This window comes from Poecilia formosa, unplaced genomic scaffold (assembly GCF_000485575.1).
Source record: "Poecilia formosa unplaced genomic scaffold, Poecilia_formosa-5.1.2 Scaffold5, whole genome shotgun sequence".
In the NCBI taxonomy this organism is placed as follows: domain Eukaryota; kingdom Metazoa; phylum Chordata; class Actinopteri; order Cyprinodontiformes; family Poeciliidae; genus Poecilia; species Poecilia formosa.
In genome coordinates, this window is record NW_006799944.1 from 4,601,015 (window position 1) to 4,618,151 (window position 17,137).

At 40.5% G+C, this 17,137-nt stretch overlaps 2 protein-coding genes and 2 long non-coding RNA genes across 9 annotated transcripts in view; 3 read left to right on the forward strand and 1 right to left on the reverse strand.

Moving 5' to 3' along the window:
- LOC103146334 (rabphilin-3A) overlaps positions 1-6,994 on the reverse strand; it is a 27,775-nt gene extending 20,781 nt beyond the window's left edge. For 2 of the 5 annotated variants that reach the window (XM_016677830.1, XM_016677817.1), the window contains exon 1: positions 6,666-6,994. The gene's annotated coding sequence lies outside the window, so the exon portion shown is untranslated. Of the gene's footprint in view, positions 1-5,887; positions 5,999-6,665 lie in introns of those variants that run through there. The other 3 variants (XM_007564204.2, XM_016677832.1, XM_016677825.1) reach the window with 3 other exon arrangements.
- On the forward strand, positions 4,324-6,083 carry LOC107837678 (uncharacterized). Its single transcript, XR_001663719.1, has 3 exons — positions 4,324-5,373; positions 5,533-5,629; positions 5,992-6,083. It is a non-coding gene; the product is annotated as an uncharacterized LOC107837678 (long non-coding RNA).
- A 1,043-nt stretch (positions 6,995-8,037) lies between the features above and the next one.
- On the forward strand, positions 8,038-13,994 carry vps33a (VPS33A core subunit of CORVET and HOPS complexes). The gene is made up of 13 exons (XM_007564233.2): positions 8,038-8,177; positions 8,820-8,885; positions 9,013-9,140; positions 9,240-9,426; positions 9,571-9,687; positions 9,795-9,969; positions 10,076-10,269; positions 10,925-11,051; positions 11,255-11,322; positions 11,414-11,551; positions 11,645-11,782; positions 11,867-12,035; positions 13,558-13,994. Exons 1-13 carry the CDS (start codon positions 8,076-8,078, stop codon positions 13,749-13,751), a joined length of 1,803 nt encoding a protein of 600 aa, XP_007564295.1. The 5' UTR covers positions 8,038-8,075; the 3' UTR covers positions 13,752-13,994.
- Positions 13,995-14,258: 264 nt separating this feature from the next.
- Positions 14,259-16,928, forward strand: LOC103146361 (uncharacterized). 2 transcript variants are annotated; one of them, XR_477121.2, is made up of 2 exons: positions 14,259-14,762; positions 16,101-16,928. It is a non-coding gene; the product is annotated as an uncharacterized LOC103146361 (long non-coding RNA). The 2 variants fall into 2 exon arrangements; XR_001663727.1 differs by having other exon boundaries at positions 14,270-14,762; positions 16,119-16,928.
- Positions 16,929-17,137: the final 209 nt, after the last annotated feature.

A 17,137-nucleotide genomic window follows, 5' to 3' on the forward strand; every position in this document is an offset into this window, starting at 1 on the left:
ACCGTGATCGTCGATCACCGATCATACACTTTTTCACGGAAATCGGCCGATTATGATCGGTGGCCGATCGATCGGCACACCTCTACAATTTACTTAAGAGATGTTTGAGGAAAATGTGAAATGAAGGCAGTAAAAAGACAACAGTTGGAGAAATAATCTGAAACTGGAGGAGCAAACTGAAGCCCATCCATGTTTTAAACGATGTTGTTGACTATTTACTCCGGTACTGTACCCATATGATGTTCAGATATTAATGCCCATGTTTTCCATCTCAGAACCAATTTCTCTTTGCACAATCTTGTCAGTATATCAAATGGTGGCAAAGTCAAAAATGATCTTGGAGAACCTAAATCAAAACAAAAAAGCAACAACAAAAAAAAAAATCACATGTGGCTGTTTGCATTCAAGGCTTAGGCATATACATTTCATTTTTTCCCCGCTTTTTTTTTTGTTCTTGTTACATCTCACTTTTTACTCAGGCGAGCCCAAGAGCAAACAGTCCTCACCATTCAACTGGTTTGACAATAACAACAGCAGAGCACTAATTCACCATCCACCAACAATGTTTCTGGAACAGCTTAATGAAAACTGAATAACACTCATCTCAAATGATTGGTTTCACTTTAATCTCACTTTTTCCAGAACTACACTGGTATCTTGATGCACTGGTGTAAAACTTTATGTATAATTGAAGTCACTTTAAAGCTCCACTGTAGCAGAAAAACCCAATTATTCATCAGCAGCACTCGTAATTGGCAAACCCAAGGTCTCTGCAGGTTCGCGTCAGCAGTTTCTTCCGACTCGTTTTCTGATGTTAAACTGATGCCAGGATTTTTATTCATGTCAACACAGCATATCTACTTTATGTGATTCAACATTCTGGGTGCTGCAACAGATTTTTCAAATTGCTGTGAACGTTATGGTTTCATTGCATGATAAACGCCGTCTTTTCCTCGCTAGAAGAGAAAACAACAACCTAGAAACACATAAGCAGCTTCTTAGTTCTGCAAGAGTAAAGGTTATGTACAGGGTTACTGTACTTCTTAAAGATTAGTTACTATAAAACTTGCACTGCTCTGTGTAACATTATGTACTATATTCGCTCTCTTATAAATTCGTTCATAACACATCTTTATTTGCCTAACAAAAAGCAATGACTCTTGCAATATGTCTACAAGTCATTAAAAGATGTTTTGTTGTGAAATACTTTAGCTCTTTTGGCAACAAAGCATGGAAGTAGACATTTTATGGTATATTAATAAAACATGGCAAACCATTATTAAATTGTTCGTAGTTTCTATAGGTCACACATCCTGATCAGCCATGAGACAATGATTAATGACAGCTAAAATGGACAACTCATTTTACTTTTAATGAAAACCTACATCCTGTCAGCTGGGTGTTTAATTGAAACTTGAAAATTATCTAAGTAATTTCTATAGACTAATGATGCACCAATCCAGGATACAACACTTCCTATTGTAAAATGTCAGAGGGAGATTATTTATTATTCAAATAATGACGATTAAGAATTTAATTGCCCTCAGTAATTTGCCTATATTGCACTGGTGGTTGGATAGGCATATGCATCAATTCAAAATGTAATTAACTGCCTTCAAAAAAAAGAATGTAAGTATTGAAAATTGGCACAGAATCACAAAAAATAAAGTGAGATATTGTTTTTTTTTTCTTGCCTTTATAAATACTGGCAAAATATGGAAAAAAGTTAGATTTAGACGTAAATCACAATCTGTCACAAAACTTCTGTGGGGCATGCAGAACATAACCACTGTAAATGTCATGGGAATGTGGCCTTCAGAGCCATCTTCACAGATTCAGCCTATGATGTCTAACGCTTACACATCAGTCACTCAGAGAGAGGGATGGAGGCGACGGGGTAGAAAGCGCCAAAAAAAAACACGAGGAACCACCCACTTCCTATGACATGGCAAAGCTACATCCATTAAAAAAAAAAATGGTGAGACGCCAACATGGTAACGTGGTGTGCCTCAGTGCTAAGCAAGACTGTAAAGTAATGCACCACACAAAGCCCTCCACTGCAGAAAGAACACATCACTCAGCATTTCTGAATTATTTACAGCCCTCAACCACATGGCCCTTCGCTCTGAGTAAGTTCCCTCGTTAAAGCATTAGTACAAGCCTTCTGCACCGAAAAGCGGGTTCGGGTTAAAAGAGGTGTGTGTGTGTGCGTGCGTGTGTGCGTGTGTGCGTGTGTCACAGAGCGCGGCAGACTGAGAAACTCCGTTTTACAGTGTGTACGGTAGTCTGTTTGATCTTTGCGCTGACAAATTATCAATGTTTTGTGCGCACAATGCCGTTGACGGGAACCATCTGCGGGACCATCTGTGAGGGCTCTTCACCTCGACAATGTGAGAGAGCCGTAGCGCTTAAATACACACAGATACATCCGCTAGGTAGGCACGGCTCCAGGACCTGCCTCGCTGGAGAGCAAACAGGAAAGACCGTCCAGTGACCGACAAGCTACCGTGCTGCTACCCACCCGGCCACAAATGTTGGCTCTGATCAACAGACCCACAACAGCCAGGTGCTGCGTTTTCCTTTCCTAAAGCAATTCGATGCTCAGTGAGTCCATGTCAAACCCTGTACTCTGCAATCAAAGGGATTTGCCTTGAATTTTTCAGATGAAATGTCCCCTGATCCTAATTTTCTTTGACTGTTTTTATGTCATTCACAAAGTACTTGTGTCGCAGCCTTTCTTTAGAACTCGAGCATGTCTGAAAAAAAAAAAAAAGGCAATAGGACATGGAGCAGTGAATTAACTGCACTCCAGTAAGAGCCTGCAGCCAGTCTCATCTTGCAAGGCTGATGGTGATTCACTCTTGTATGCCCCGAGGGGTAAGAGGTGGGACTCTGAGAACTGCTTTGCTGATGCATTGGTCAGTCAAGCTCCTTTAATTCCCTCCCATGATCCCTTCCCATCTCTGGGAAACAAGCGCCAGACAGAAGCTTTAAATCAGAAAGGCTGCTTGTAAAGACACTCAGCGGCTGTCCCCAGTAAACTGCAACATGCCGAGTAGAGATACTCCACATGGTTTGGGAATTCTCTGCTGGCACATTTTTATCTGCGGGTTATCCGACTCTCCATCCAGGCCTGCAGATGAACTAGCAGGTGCAATTCCCCCGAGGCATTTTCAACACATTCCAGTTGGCAACTGCTCTGGTCCAGAGACTAGAGACTTTTGAAAAGCTTTGGTACAGCTTTTGGGACAAAACAGGATGAGGCGCATTGCCAATAAGGACATTTGGGTTTTGGTTGATGTTTTTCTTCGTTGCAGGCAGCAATGCTTCTTGGTCATACATCTTTCAAGTTTGAAAGCCATTTTCATTTCTTGGGGCCTCTCATAACTCCATGAGCAGGTGCACCAAATGTGGAGCCTCGATAAAGTTATTTCAGGTTCGGATCCAAACCCTGGACCATTTAATGAATGTCTTGCCCTTTTGTCTCTGAACCTCTTCTTCTCTAGCTGTTAATGGATAAAGGTCAATAGTATCATAAGATAAAAAAGCCTGTTTATTTCCTCTTAAATGGTGCCACGTTTATAGGGAAAATGCATCTGTGGGTTGAGCAACAGCGTTGAGCATGTGGGTTGCACCCAAGAAAAACAGCGCAAATCCTCTGCCAAGCAGATTTTTGTGGAGGCAGTGTGAGGCAGCATCTTCCTCACAGGAAAAAACAAGCTATATGTCATCATTGGTAGCAATGTCAAGGCAGACACATTTTAAGCAAACAATCCCGCATCTCCACGCTCTTAGGGTTTTGAACTCTCCAAGTCGTCGATGCCCACGGAGCAGAGTTGATCAGAGTCTACTGCTAAAATGTGAGAGCAGAGACGATGGAAAAAGGTGCCTGCATATCTGACTTCCACTCCACTGTGCAACACAACCACATTGGCTGTCTGGAAAAAATGGGAGACAACCCCACAGCAGTGTGTGACCGAACGGATGAAGAGAAGGTGTCAAACTGCTGGTCCTCTCTCTGAAGCTAAGTGAATAAATTGTTTGCCAGATTGCCATTGTGTGTTTTGTTTCTTCAAACGTCAGTCATTTATTTGTTTCATCCAATAAATGAAACAAACAAAAAAGAGTTGACAGGAGAATAAGTTGTTTGGCACTGGCAGAGAGGATTCTGTGAATTTTGTTGTGTTTTTTTTTTTTACAGGGGAAGCCCTCAGCTCACACAGAGCTGCGGACAACAACGGGGATGCGATTGTCCCCGTCAACTCTGAGCAGCTTCCCCGTCTCTGACGAAGAAAAGCATCCCCACAGCATGACGCTGCCACTTCCATGTTTCTAAAAAAGAGATGGTGCAATCAGAGTGATGTGCAGTGCAATACTTGAATGCATTTTCTTGTGCATGTAAGTGGTAAAGGTTGAAACGGTATTGTGGTCCAAAGACTGTAGAATGCATTGCAAATGCTTTGTTTGGCACAGCTTTTGATTTAAAAAAAAAAAAAAGATGAGGAAGACTGACTTTATACTTCATGTGATACTCTAGGGCTTTAGAAATAATAGAGAAAGGTTCGAGGATCTTGCTGGCCACTTTCCATGACCCTGCTCAGCAAGTGCATGCCCACATCATGATGCTGTCACCTCTTTATTACAAGGGGCAATCGGAGTGATCTCATATGTTAGTTTTCCGTCACTTGTGGCATTATGCATGTAAAACAAAAAAGAAAATAGTAAATATTTCTGGTGTGGAGACTGCTGAACGCTTTAAAAAAAATGCTTAGAGAAAAAAAGGGGGTCAAAATTGACTCTGAATGTAAACCGTAAGATTTTGAAATCGCCGCAAAAAGCTGACAAGTGTTGCTGACATTTTGTTTTAAAGCCCATAACAATTATCTCTGCTTTTACCAAACTATCACACAGCTAAGGCACGGTTAGTCGTCAGAAAATCTCAGTGTATAGATCCCAATCCACGTCTCTGATTACAATTTGAAAACGAAGCCACTCCCTTCTGAAGCTCTGACACAAATGGCAGAATGATGCGTCTCTCGTCTTAACGAGTTCGCTATTAAAAACCTACAGAAATGTAAAGCGTGACACGTGATGTGGACATACATGGACTGTGAAGACCGCCGCAGAACACAGAGTCACCCACCTTTACAAACTGTGACCATGGTAACGGCAAAATCAAAAGACGACAGTCGGAGTGATGAAATGCTTTTTTGTGTGTGTGCGTGTGTGTGTGTGTGTGTGTGTGCGCGCATTTGTGTTCTGTGTTTTCATGGTACCTGCACCAAATTTAACATCTCCAAAGCAGAGCAGGTCACAGCTGCAGCTGGCACAGTTGAAAAGAGAGGAAGACATTCTGAAGACATGGGATTATGGGTACGACAGCATCCGGCTTTAAATAATGCAGTTGGTGTGCACTGGTGTTCTTACTACATTCCTCCATCTTTTTTCATGTTTTACCCAAAAAATACTCGTGTCCAAGAAGCTCTCTGCCTCTGATTTTCACTTGTTCCACGTTTCTCTTTTGTTCTCTAGTCCTTCCTCTACCAACAAAAACGACGACAGCCTAGCAGAAACACAAAGAAACACGGAGAGAGGGGTGTCGGCCGTTCACCATACCGTGGTTGCTCATGTGAGGGAAGGCAGCAGCAGCAGATATGTCTCCGACTGTTCATTCAGTCTTTTCTCCCCTCCCCCAATTTATCCCTGTACTTCAGGTCTATACATTGGAGATGGTGGAGGAGGCAGACTTGCATTTTTTTCCCTCTCCACCCCTTTACCTTATTTTCATTATGGTATCAGTGTCACTAATCCACACTGGATCTCTCTGACCCTGCTGTGCAAACATCTCCAAATCTAACAGATCACAACCTGTAAACAAGAGAATCACCTGTCCAGTGGCACAGCTGGAGTTTAGAGCTGCCCTGCTCTTAGCAGATGTTTTTCTTTTTGTTTTGTTTTTTTGTAAGCTTCAAAGATGTTTTCTCTTTCCAGGCTGCAGTCACATGAAGCCCCAGCATGCGCTTCAAAAGAAAAGAAAAAAAAAAAATCCTGCAGCAACGCCCAGGGACTGCAACAACTCAATCTCCAAAATATCTGACCGGTGCTGCTTTTTTATGTTAGATCTGCAACAAGGAAGTGCAGTTTTGTTTGGGAGGGGTGGGGGGGATAGGGGGATACTCTGTACTTGCTGTGAACAATGCTGAGGATGGAGTTAAAACATAACCTACTACACCATGTGTAATGTTCATAGCTTGTCAGCTATGAATAAACTTAGTCCAAAATCACAGTACTTCTTCTGCAAACCATTAAGGAGTCAATAAGCATCACTACCACTACGGGAGTAAGGATGCTTTCATTTTATTTACTCTGCTGCTGCCTCAGATTTAACAGGGGCGCCCAACATGCATACAAAGTACAGCGCACTCATTCACAAATCTATTACTCAAATGATTTTTTTCCCCCCACTATTAAATTAACACAAGCAATGAAATATGTTCCGTCCTAAGAGGTGATACACAGTTCCTCTCCCTGGCTGTTCTTCTGAATGAAGAGGTGCATTCATTCAGCTGGCACGTTTAACAAATTCTGATGCCAAAAAAAATAAAAATAAAAAAAGCAATTCACAGGGTGAAAATACAGTGTTTCGATGAAATCGTGGAGCCTACCTGAGAATCCAGCCGTGCCTCTCTGTCTCCCCTCTCTTTCGTAGTGCTGTCAGGGAATGATGCGGACTAGATTTCTGTGCACTGCCGGGGTCCAACAACAGAGTTGTTAGTCATTGCGCATGCTGCCACTCACCGAGACCAGTGCTTCGTTTGTTTATTTGTCATACACTGCGCTTGGAGGAGATGCGTTCCGCTATCCTGCTGCTGCTGCACACACGCACCGTGGATCAACACAGTGCGTGGGGAGCTGGCTACCCTGCGTGGAAGATGGAAAGCCCTTGGTGCCGTGGGAAGGAAACCCCTGGATCTGAAGTGATAACAGTATGATGCTTAAGTGGGCAGTCACCACCTGATCCAGTTTTCTTTAGAACTGTCTAAATTTATCTCCCCATCCAGACAGCGCTATTGAGAAATCACTGTCAGTTTCATTGCGCATTGGCAAATGGGTTTACTGTGGACTGGTCCTGCATGTATACATATATTTTTTAAAAAAAATAATAAAATAAAACAAACAAACAAACAAAAACATATGCTCTTCTGAACTTTATCTGAAGGAATCGTTCATCTGTTTTATTTTAGAAGTATTAATTACCCTATTGAGTTTATTTTCACACGTATCAAATGTCCTGAAATGTTTCTGGTTCCTTTATTAGCTTGTAAGCCATATTTATGCTCACACAAGCTGGGGTAATGTTATTTTACTCCAACAATTTAGAATCATAAGGAAATCTTAAATGCGAAGGATTCACAACCTAGTCAAATTTAACAGCGGCCACACTACGCCATCTAGTGTTCCTATTGTTTATTACATCACAAAATGATCAAATCTATGAACCAGGCTGTTTCTAAATAGCACATTAAATTAAATCGCAACACAATTTAGCATAGCGCTTAATTAATTATTTTTGCACTTGAAATAACTGGGTCCAATAGAATATGAGTCCGTTTTCGATGGTTATCGTCTGTGCCACACCCACAACAAACGAAAATACCAAAGACCACTGAGGTAGCAAGATCATTCCACCACCGTACTTTCTTGTTTGAGATACTTAATAAATTCAAGTAAAACTGCATCAGTAGTGCAGTGACAAAGTTGTAATAAGGACGGGGTTGTTTTGCGTTATCAATTGTCACACAAATTTGCAGCATGAAGCTAACAAAGTTTACTTATCCTTAATTAAGCTACAGTGGAAAGCCTATGAAATTTAAGCTATTTAACCTTTTGTATATTTATTATTATTATTATTATTATTATTATTATTATTATTATTATTATTATTGAAATATTAATACGTACATATGTATTTTTGTCTATGTTGGAAAGGTGTGCGAATCATCTTGTTATCGTAAAGCATTTTGTCACGTGACCTCTCTAGCGTCACCTGACTTCATGTTGCTGTTGAAGGGAAAATGGCTGCCCACCTTTCATACGGCAGAGTTAATTTAAACATTTTGAGAGAAGCGGCACGAAAAGAGCTTCGAGAATTTTTGGACAAATGTGCAGGAAGTAAGGTAAAAAAAAAAAAAAATCTCGCATGCATGCGTATAATTCGCCTGAATACACTCAAATTCATTACGTGGTAGTTACATTTTTCTGCTATGGCTTCCGACTAAGATGCTTACAAACAGAACAAAACAGAGATTGGTTCCTCTGACAACATAGACACAAGTTTCTCACTGTACATATAACACATGTGCTACTGTGTCCCATCAGGACAATGATCACAGACACGTCTCAAAACTGACTCTTGAAAGGACAAAGCAGGCTAACATTAATCTTGTGGGATGGCCATGAGTCGACCCAATTAAAAATTAATTGACTCATAAACCTGGATCCAACCAATGTGAATTAAATCTCCGATTTCCTGTAGGAAATATCCAGCCAGTATGGCGCCACTTTGTTTTTAAGTTAGATATTTGTTGCACATGACTGGACTTGTTTATATAATTTTGACCATGTGTTGGTTTTAGCATATTGACAGTAACATTTAAAAATGTGCACCTTTATTTAGACAAAGTTTTGTCTATAAGGTTGCTTTAAATTGGATCTCTTATTTTTCAGTTCAGTCCCAAAGAAGCTGGGTTCAATGCATTATGAAAAACAATGTGATATTCATGCGTCTGATTGTAATATTTTGTTCTCTTGCCTTACAGGCCATAGTTTGGGATGAGTATCTGACGGGGCCTTTTGGTCTGATAGCTCAGTACTCTCTGCTGAAGGTAAGCGGCTCTTCTGCAAAATAAATTTATGAAATTCAACACACAAACAACAAAAAAAGTCCCATCTAACAATGGTCGTTTTTTAATAACCAGCCACAGTTTTAATTTGTCCTATTTGTGTTTTTAGGAACATGAAGTGGAAAAGATGTTTACCCTGAAGAGCGGCAGACTCCCCTCTGCTGACGTGAAAAACATAATCTTCTTCGTCCGCCCCAGGCTGGAGCTTATGGACATCATTGCGCAAAATATATTTAGGTGAGTTCATGTTGGTTTGTAAAACAACATTGAAGTGTTTCCTCTCGAGTATGTTGCAAACTTTACTCCATGCAACATTTACGTCCTCCGTCGCCGTAGTGAAGACAAGCTGCATCCGGCACGAGACTTCCACATCCTGTTCGTGCCCCGGCGGAGCATGCTGTGTGAACAGCGGCTGAAGGAGCAGGGAGTGCTGGGCTCCTTTGTCAACATCGATGAGTATATCCTGGACCTGATTCCTTTTGATGGTGACCTGCTTTCCATGGAGTATGAAAGCGCTTTTAGGGTGAGTAGAACCCGAATGCACAGTGCAGTAATAAACCACAGCAAAAAAAAAAAAAAAAAAAAAACAGCAAAAAAAAACCTTCCTGATTACTTAAAAATAGATGGATTATGTAAAGTTCATTTAAAAGCATTTGTTCTTGTTTAGGAGTGCTATCTGGAAAATGACCAGACGAGTTTGTACCACACGGCCAAAGGCCTCATGACCTTACAGGCGCTCTATGGTACCATCCCTCAGATATTCGGGAAAGGAGACTGTGCGCGTGTAAGTGAGGATCCGTGTGATACTGAGACACCTGACTGCGTACAGACAGATGTGCATCAGAATGCTTTCTCCTGACAAACGGTGTTCTCTGCTTTTTTTTCCCCCAGCACGTTGCCAACATGATGTTGCGGATGAAGAGGGAGTTTGCTGGCACTCAGAATCAGATTCTACCGGTGTTTGATACTCTTCTTCTCCTGGACCGTAATGTTGACCTGCTGACCCCCCTCGCTACGCAGCTCACCTACGAGGGACTTATTGATGAGATCTATGGAATAAATAATGGTCAGAATATAAATTTTTTTATCCTAACTGTGGAGAATATAAAGCGATATACATCCTCAGCTTGGACTAATTACATATAATAGCAGTTTTCTACTAAATCTTACAGGATACGTCAGGCTCCCTCCTGAGAAGTTCGCACAGAAGAAGCAAGGTGAAGGTAGCAAAGATTTGCCTACGGAGCCCAAGAAGTTGCAGCTGAACTCCGCTGAGGAACTGTACGCGGAAATCCGCGACAAAAACTTCAACGCTGTTGGCGCAGCGCTCAGCAAAAAGGCCAAAATTATATCTGCAGCCTTCGAGGTTGGTCTTTAGCTTCCGTTTTTACTGTTTTTATTATTATTGTTGTTATTATTATTATTTTGGAGTTGTTTTAAAATTTACCTAAAATACGTGTTTCTATAAAAGTACGAAATTTGATTTAAGTATACTCTGCATCTGGAATGGTATGAAAAAAAATACTTGTATTTCCAAACTTTACTCTCTAGCCCATCCTCAGATTTTCAGTCATAAAGTATTGAGTGTTTTTAAGATCTGTAAACTGAGGTTTGTAGAAATATGAAATTTTAACGTGAAGAAGATGCAGTAACCACTGATGGCATTCCTTTAGTTTCCCAAAAGCTTATAAAAAAACAATACCAGCTATTTACTGAGTTCTTATCAAGTAAACAGTAAAAAAAAAATCACAATATATTTCAAATATTTCACAACATTGCAACTCTTCAGTATATTCATCTGCATTAAAATATTAACTTTAAAAAAAATTGCTTATCTAGCTTTTAAAAACTTATGAACTTTTATGTTTATATATACATTTAGTTCTTATCTTTTGGTGTGTCTTCTAGTTTTGGTTGCCTTTTTGGAGGTAGTAGCTTCCATTATCTAAAATCATTTACCAAGTTGTTAAAAAAGTTAATTTTTTCTACGTTTAAACTCCCTTGTGGTCTTTCCCTTCCAGGAGCGCCATAATGCTAAAACGGTGGGCGAGATAAAGCAGTTTGTGTCTCAGCTGCCTCACATGCAGGCAGCTCGGAGCTCGCTGGCCAACCACACGTCCGTTGCTGAGCTGATTAAAGACATAACCAGTGAGTATTTTACTCCGGAGGTTCATTAAAACATATGACTTTTTCCACTACTAGCTAAGCAACGACCTAAATATACCCAGTTTCCATCAAGTATCATCAACTTCACTCACTATGATCTCTATTTATCATCTTTTAACGTGTGTATGCTATATTCTGAGAATTTCTGTGTGCACATGATAAAATCAAACACTTCCTGGTTTCAGCATCTGAGGCCTTTTTTGATAACCTGACAGTGGAGCAGGAGTTCATGACGGGCGTCGACACAGACAAGGTAAAAAAAAAAAAGAGCTTGTTTTTAGGCCTAATGCTTTAAATAAGTTAACTCCGATCATTTTAATTAAATGAAATCCCTTACTTTCCAGGTGAACACATACATAGAAGACTGCATCGCCCAGAAGGATCCACTAATCAAGATTCTGCGCCTGGTGTCCATGCAGTCAGTGTGCAACAACGGCCTCAAGCCGAAGGTGCTTGACTACTACAAGAGGGAGATACTTCAGGTGGGGTTAAGAAGAAAAAGGTTTGGAGTTGTTTTTTTCTTTTTTCTTCCTTATTCTGTTTTGCTAAAAGAAAAATGATTCTTTGTCTTTCAGACTTATGGCTATGAACACATACTAACGCTGAACAACCTGGAGAAGGCGGGTCTTCTGAAGCCACAGGCAGGCTCCAGAAATAACTACCCTACCATTAGAAAGACCCTCAAGCTGTGGATGGAGGACGCCAACGAGCAGGTCGGCCATGAACGAGTGCTCAAGATTAAAATCATGCCGTTTTAAAGGGTTTCCCTTGAGCAATTTTTCTGCTTACGTCCACAGAACCCAAACGACATCTCGTACGTGTACAGCGGCTACGCTCCGCTCAGCATCCGGCTCACTCAGGTGCTGGCAAGGCCGGGCTGGCGCAGCATCGAAGAGGTGCTAAAGATGCTCCCGGGCCCGCACTTTGAGGAGAGACAACAGCTCCCATCTGGACTTCATAAGAAACGTAAGTGCTAAAGAGGAGTTGAACTTTCTCTGGGTGTCTTTTTACTGTCCGATTTGAGAAACCAGCTGTCTGGATCATTGATGGGTTGTATTACACAAAATGTGCTTTTTTGAGTTTTACATTATGTTATTAGGTCATTCCCTCATCAAAAATTTACTTTGAGCGTCTTTGTGATTCTTTAATCCACATTTGAAGAATCACTGAATCAGCTCACAAAGTGCTGCATATTTCCCCAAAGCTCCTCCTTGCAGTCTCCAGCTGAGATCACGCCTCCCCTTTGTCTCCCCTGCTCAGCTCCTCCAGACCAGCGGCAGCAGCAATTAGCAAACATCTGGCGGAACTGTTGATCTTATAACATGAGTTTCTTCTCAGTACAGTGCTCTTAAGAATGGATGTACAAGGCATAAGAAGAAAGGCATTGTTGTGACGATGTGCTGAAGGTGACGATGGAAAGAGCAGGAGACTCTTAAAGAGACAGAGGCCAAATTCAAGGAGTCAAATGTCTTTTTAAGTCATCTTTGATATATACAGCATTTTTATAATAGCTAAAGGCAACATAGTTACCTAATTGTGCTATAAAATCCCACTATGTGCCTGAAAAAATACACAATACCGCCCCTTTAAGAGCTGTTCTTCTACCTCCACCTTGTCAAGAGGCTGTGTTTGCGCCCACATTTGTCTCTTATCTTGAACACAATCTGTATTTTTCGGTTTCAGTAAAAGTAACCATGGTAATTCACCCTCGTACGACGCAAACCGCCTTCCCGACTGAGCACCCAGAGTTGAACCTTTGAGTTATCGTGCTGAAATGCTAATCCTGCTGCCGGGCCGCTGCTCATCCTAGAGTGAAAACAGTCGTCTGTCTGCCCCGCGTAGATAAGACGCAGGCTTTGCTTTAGGGAAGGCGAACGCTGAACAGTGGAAGATTGATGTCTGGGACCTGACAATGCAACCGAGTTATCGTCAATGTCAGATCACTAGATGGATTACAAAATATGCGTGTTTTCTCTCAGTGGTTTATTTTAGGCAGCAGAAGATCTTAATAATACATTTTAATTAGACACTTTAAAATGAGCTAATTGGAAGTGTGTGTTTGGGAATTAGATGGCTGACTCGTTGCTACATGCCCGCTTTCAATTGGTTATGGAGGTGATAATAGGAAACCTTAATTTAATTGCTGACTGTTTTTTTTGTTTTGTATTGTTTTGTACTTTGGTGGAAGTTGAGTTTTGTTCTGATTTGACCAGAGCGTCTTCTTCCACACTTTTCACTGTGTCTCCAAATGGACGCTTAAGTGTTAACTAGATAACTGGTGGTGGCAATTGATTGCACTGGGTTTCAGAATAAATGGGCTCAAAACAAATGTACGCCACACTTTTAAGATTTTTACTGGCAAAAATAATAACAAAAATTCTTCTTCTATGGGCATGAACACTTTTGAAAGTAAGTTGATTGATAAGAGTTTTTTTTCCCCCATCCTTTTCCACTCTTTGAGTTCATCTTCTCTTCTAACCTCCCGCAGGCCAACAGGGGGAAAACCGAACCACGCTGGTTTTCTTCCTCGGCGGGGTGACGTACGCAGAAATAGCCGCTCTGCGTTTCCTCTCTCAGATGGAAGACAGCGGCATGGAGTACATCATAGCCACTACAAAACTCATCAACGGCACCACTTGGGTCAAATCCCTCATGGACAGACCTGAATCTCAGATTCCCTGAGCCTCCTACACGTACAGCAACCCCCACTTCCACGTGTAGGGAGTGTCATGTGTGAATACTTTTGGCTTCAAGCGCAATTTACATCTGTCTGTAATAAGTTTGCTTGCTGATGGCAACTGGACAACAGAGATAACCCTGGATTTATACTGTTACATGACTGCTTAGCTAAAGATACTCTGTATATATATGTTTGTATGCCTTGTAAAGAATCAAATAAAGAGTCACTTTGATTTGCTTAGAAAACTTGAGTGTTTTTTTTTGTTTTTGCAATCTGCTTTTTTCTGATGAAGATGGGTAAATAAAACTTTAATCAACTAGAATTAGTTTTGCTACATTAATAAGCATTTAGCCATTCGTCCTGTTTTGTGTTTTGTTTGCATCGTTTTATTTTTTTGTTTTGTTTTACAAGACAGTGAATCCATCAGGCGTGGTCCTGCTCTCTGAAGGAGCAATTAGCGCAGTAACAGGCCTGCCGATCAGCCGATAATAGCCCTGCGCTGTCTGGAGAGCTCAGCCCATGGCGGCTCGTGATTTGACAGAGCAGGACGCTGATTTAATTAGGAGGCCATTTGCTCCATGTTCCGGTAGAGGATAACTGTGCTGCAGGAGGGTGTTTGATATCTGCATCAGTCAATACCTTCAGCTGCCCTAAACTGTACACCAAGGGAGACCTGCTGAGAGATATTTTTGGGAAACTCTTGTCGAGTCGATGTTAATTTTCCTTCCTGTTGATGGGCTGGAAACCTTGGAAGCTACTTTGGTTAGATTTTCCACACACACACAAAAAAAAAATCTTACACTTCTCTTTGTTTGAGGAGCAGGTGCATGGAAGACGTAAACTGGCTCTATATCAACCCTGGGAGATTTAGATGCTTGTGATCAGTTTCTGATTTTAGCTCCTCCTCTACTAGAAGGGCTCAAGACGCACAACATTGCACACACCTACTTTGAACTTCAGAAGAGACGCAGGAGCATCTGATCAGCTTTTTGTCCTGTTGCAGCAACACCAAGGTAGGAATTTTTCTGCCACACAAATTTAACCTTTGACTTTTGCTGCAGTTTCTGTGATGCAAATAAAAATGTTTCATGGCCGACATCGTAATAGTGTTGATCAGTACTAACTATCGCACAAGACATTGCATTTATGTTTGTGTAAATGCTAATTTAACAGTTTATATTGGGCTACAAATATTTTGTGACGCTTCGTATTTGGTAGTTTGTTTTTCTTCTTAATACTATCTGAAAAGAAGACATGAACGATGCTCAAGTTGATGACTGCACACAAACATAGCAGATCAATAGGACCCACTTGAGTGCAATTTAAACATAAATTATTAACCACACCTTGTGCCTCAGAGAAACTTACTGTAAAGCTCAGGACTCTGAAAGCTAATCCTTCAGATCAAATGAAAAAAATCTTGGTTTTATTTTTTATTCTAATTTATGTTTTATACCTCCCAGGTGAAAAGTTCCCAAGACGAAATGTGATCGATTAGGGAGTTCAACCGTTTCTCCCTGCAGTTCAGACTCTTAATAGATGCTTTTGTCTCTCTGGGTCTTACTTGCGTTAAAAAAAGAACATAGCTTCTCTACAGTCATGACAAAACTCAGCTGAGAGACTGTTGATGGAGAGAAAAGAGCTCACGTTCTCACATCTCTGTGTTGTGTGGCTGTATGTGAGTCTGAGAATTGGTTTTTAATGTGGTTCTGGTTACTTTTAAATCACAGCTCCACATAATTTACCAGATCCGCTGCTCATGTCATACAAGCCACCCGCCTCAGGACTTTCATTCGCTTCTTCCTTTCAGTAGAGAAAATGAAAAGATTATTTTTAATCTAAAGTGGCCATGAGTTGAATGTTGAATTTAAATGTGCATTTAAATGGTAGCGTCATTATTTGCATTTTAATGATTACAGCCATCATTAGTTTGTTTTTTGAAGATGTGCCTAAGGGATACATCGTGAAAATATATTTATTTTAACACTTTGTCGTATTGCGTCAGGTCACTTAATGTATGTGAGATTTAAAAAAAATCACTTAGTTCAAACTAATCCAGCTTGAAGTTGTTTGAATCAGTCTTGATCAGAATATTGAAGTGTAAAAAGAACATTTCCTGTAAAAAAAAATAAATATAATCAAGGTCAGTTTTTGTGCATTTCTTAATGTTACAGTTTTCAAAACTACACAAAACATCTAGAGGTTTGAAAACTTGAGTGAGAATATGTAGGATCCCTGCAAGATGTATTTTTCTCTTTACCATCATGTTTTCTTGTAAATTCATGTGTGTTTTCATCTTACTGTTAGCTCCATTTTGTTCTAATCAATATTTTTTTGATGTGATGTCCCAGATCAAATTTGTGTTGCAGGATGGATCAAGATGAGAAGATGAAGCGCCTGGACGTGGAGCCCCTGTTTGTGCGCTTCCTCAGGACACTCAAGGAACTCCTGAAGTTCGTTCTCCTCAGCTACACTGTGATCTTCGGCGCTTTGCTGCTGGCCAGGTGGACCACTTACTTTATCGTGGGAAAGTGAAAGAAGTGGAAGAATGAGCTTCTTCTCGGGTTTAGAGCTGAGACTCTTTGAACCAACTTGCCTAATGCAGTCGCTGTAGCAAGAAGAAAAGATTTGTCTCATCTCCTTTCGCTCTCTGTTTTTTTCTGCTTTTTCGAACAGAATCAAAACGATGCACTTAGAGGTTCAATAAAATGTGTGATTGTTGATGCTGAGACTGACTGCGCAGTTCATATTATGTAACACAGCCACAAATGATGGCAACTAGCTCATTTCTATAGCTGTGAACAGAAAATAATGTATACTTTAAATAAATAAAAGTTTGCTATAACAGGACACTTTGACCATTTCTTCTAGCCACTGTCTGCATGGCTGGAGGAAGAACCATACTTATCTTGCCACCACGTACCATGATGAGGATGAAGAAAGGATAAAATAAATCTGGTGTCTTTCAGTTCCCAAGTCTCTACAATAAAGTTACACACTATGTTCATGCCATTTGATTTAGGAGGTATGAAAAGTTGAATGTTTTCTTTCTTAACTTCACAAATGTAAAAATGTGAAGATTTGTAAATTTGCAAATAACGGTATGTTTGATCATGTGAGAGTGAGATTGAAATGAGTGAAAACATCCCTCTGCCTACTGTTAAGTGCGGAGGGTTTTTCTTATTATTATGTGGTCTTGTTTTTTCTTTCACTACTCTACAGACCTTGTAGGGTATCGGTATTGTGTATTGGATGTTTTTTTTGTGTGTGGGTTTTAGAGAGATTTTGCAAATAAACATGATCAAATGTCCTGCCCTCTATATGCTCAGCGTTTATTATATTGTTGCTATAGAAGAAACTTAATTCCTGTTCTACAGTGGGAGGAAAA

Bases quoted from the DNA above. Each gene is read 5' to 3' on its own strand.
- vps33a (XM_007564233.2), top strand. From the start codon at position 8,076: ATGGCTGCCCACCTTTCATACGGCAGAGTTAATTTAAACATTTTGAGA. The intron at 11,323-11,413 runs GTAAAAAAAAAA...CTTACTTTCCAG, and splicing joins CGGGCGTCGACACAGACAAG to GTGAACACATACATAGAAGA. The intron at 11,552-11,644 runs GTGGGGTTAAGA...TTTGTCTTTCAG, and splicing joins ACAAGAGGGAGATACTTCAG to ACTTATGGCTATGAACACAT.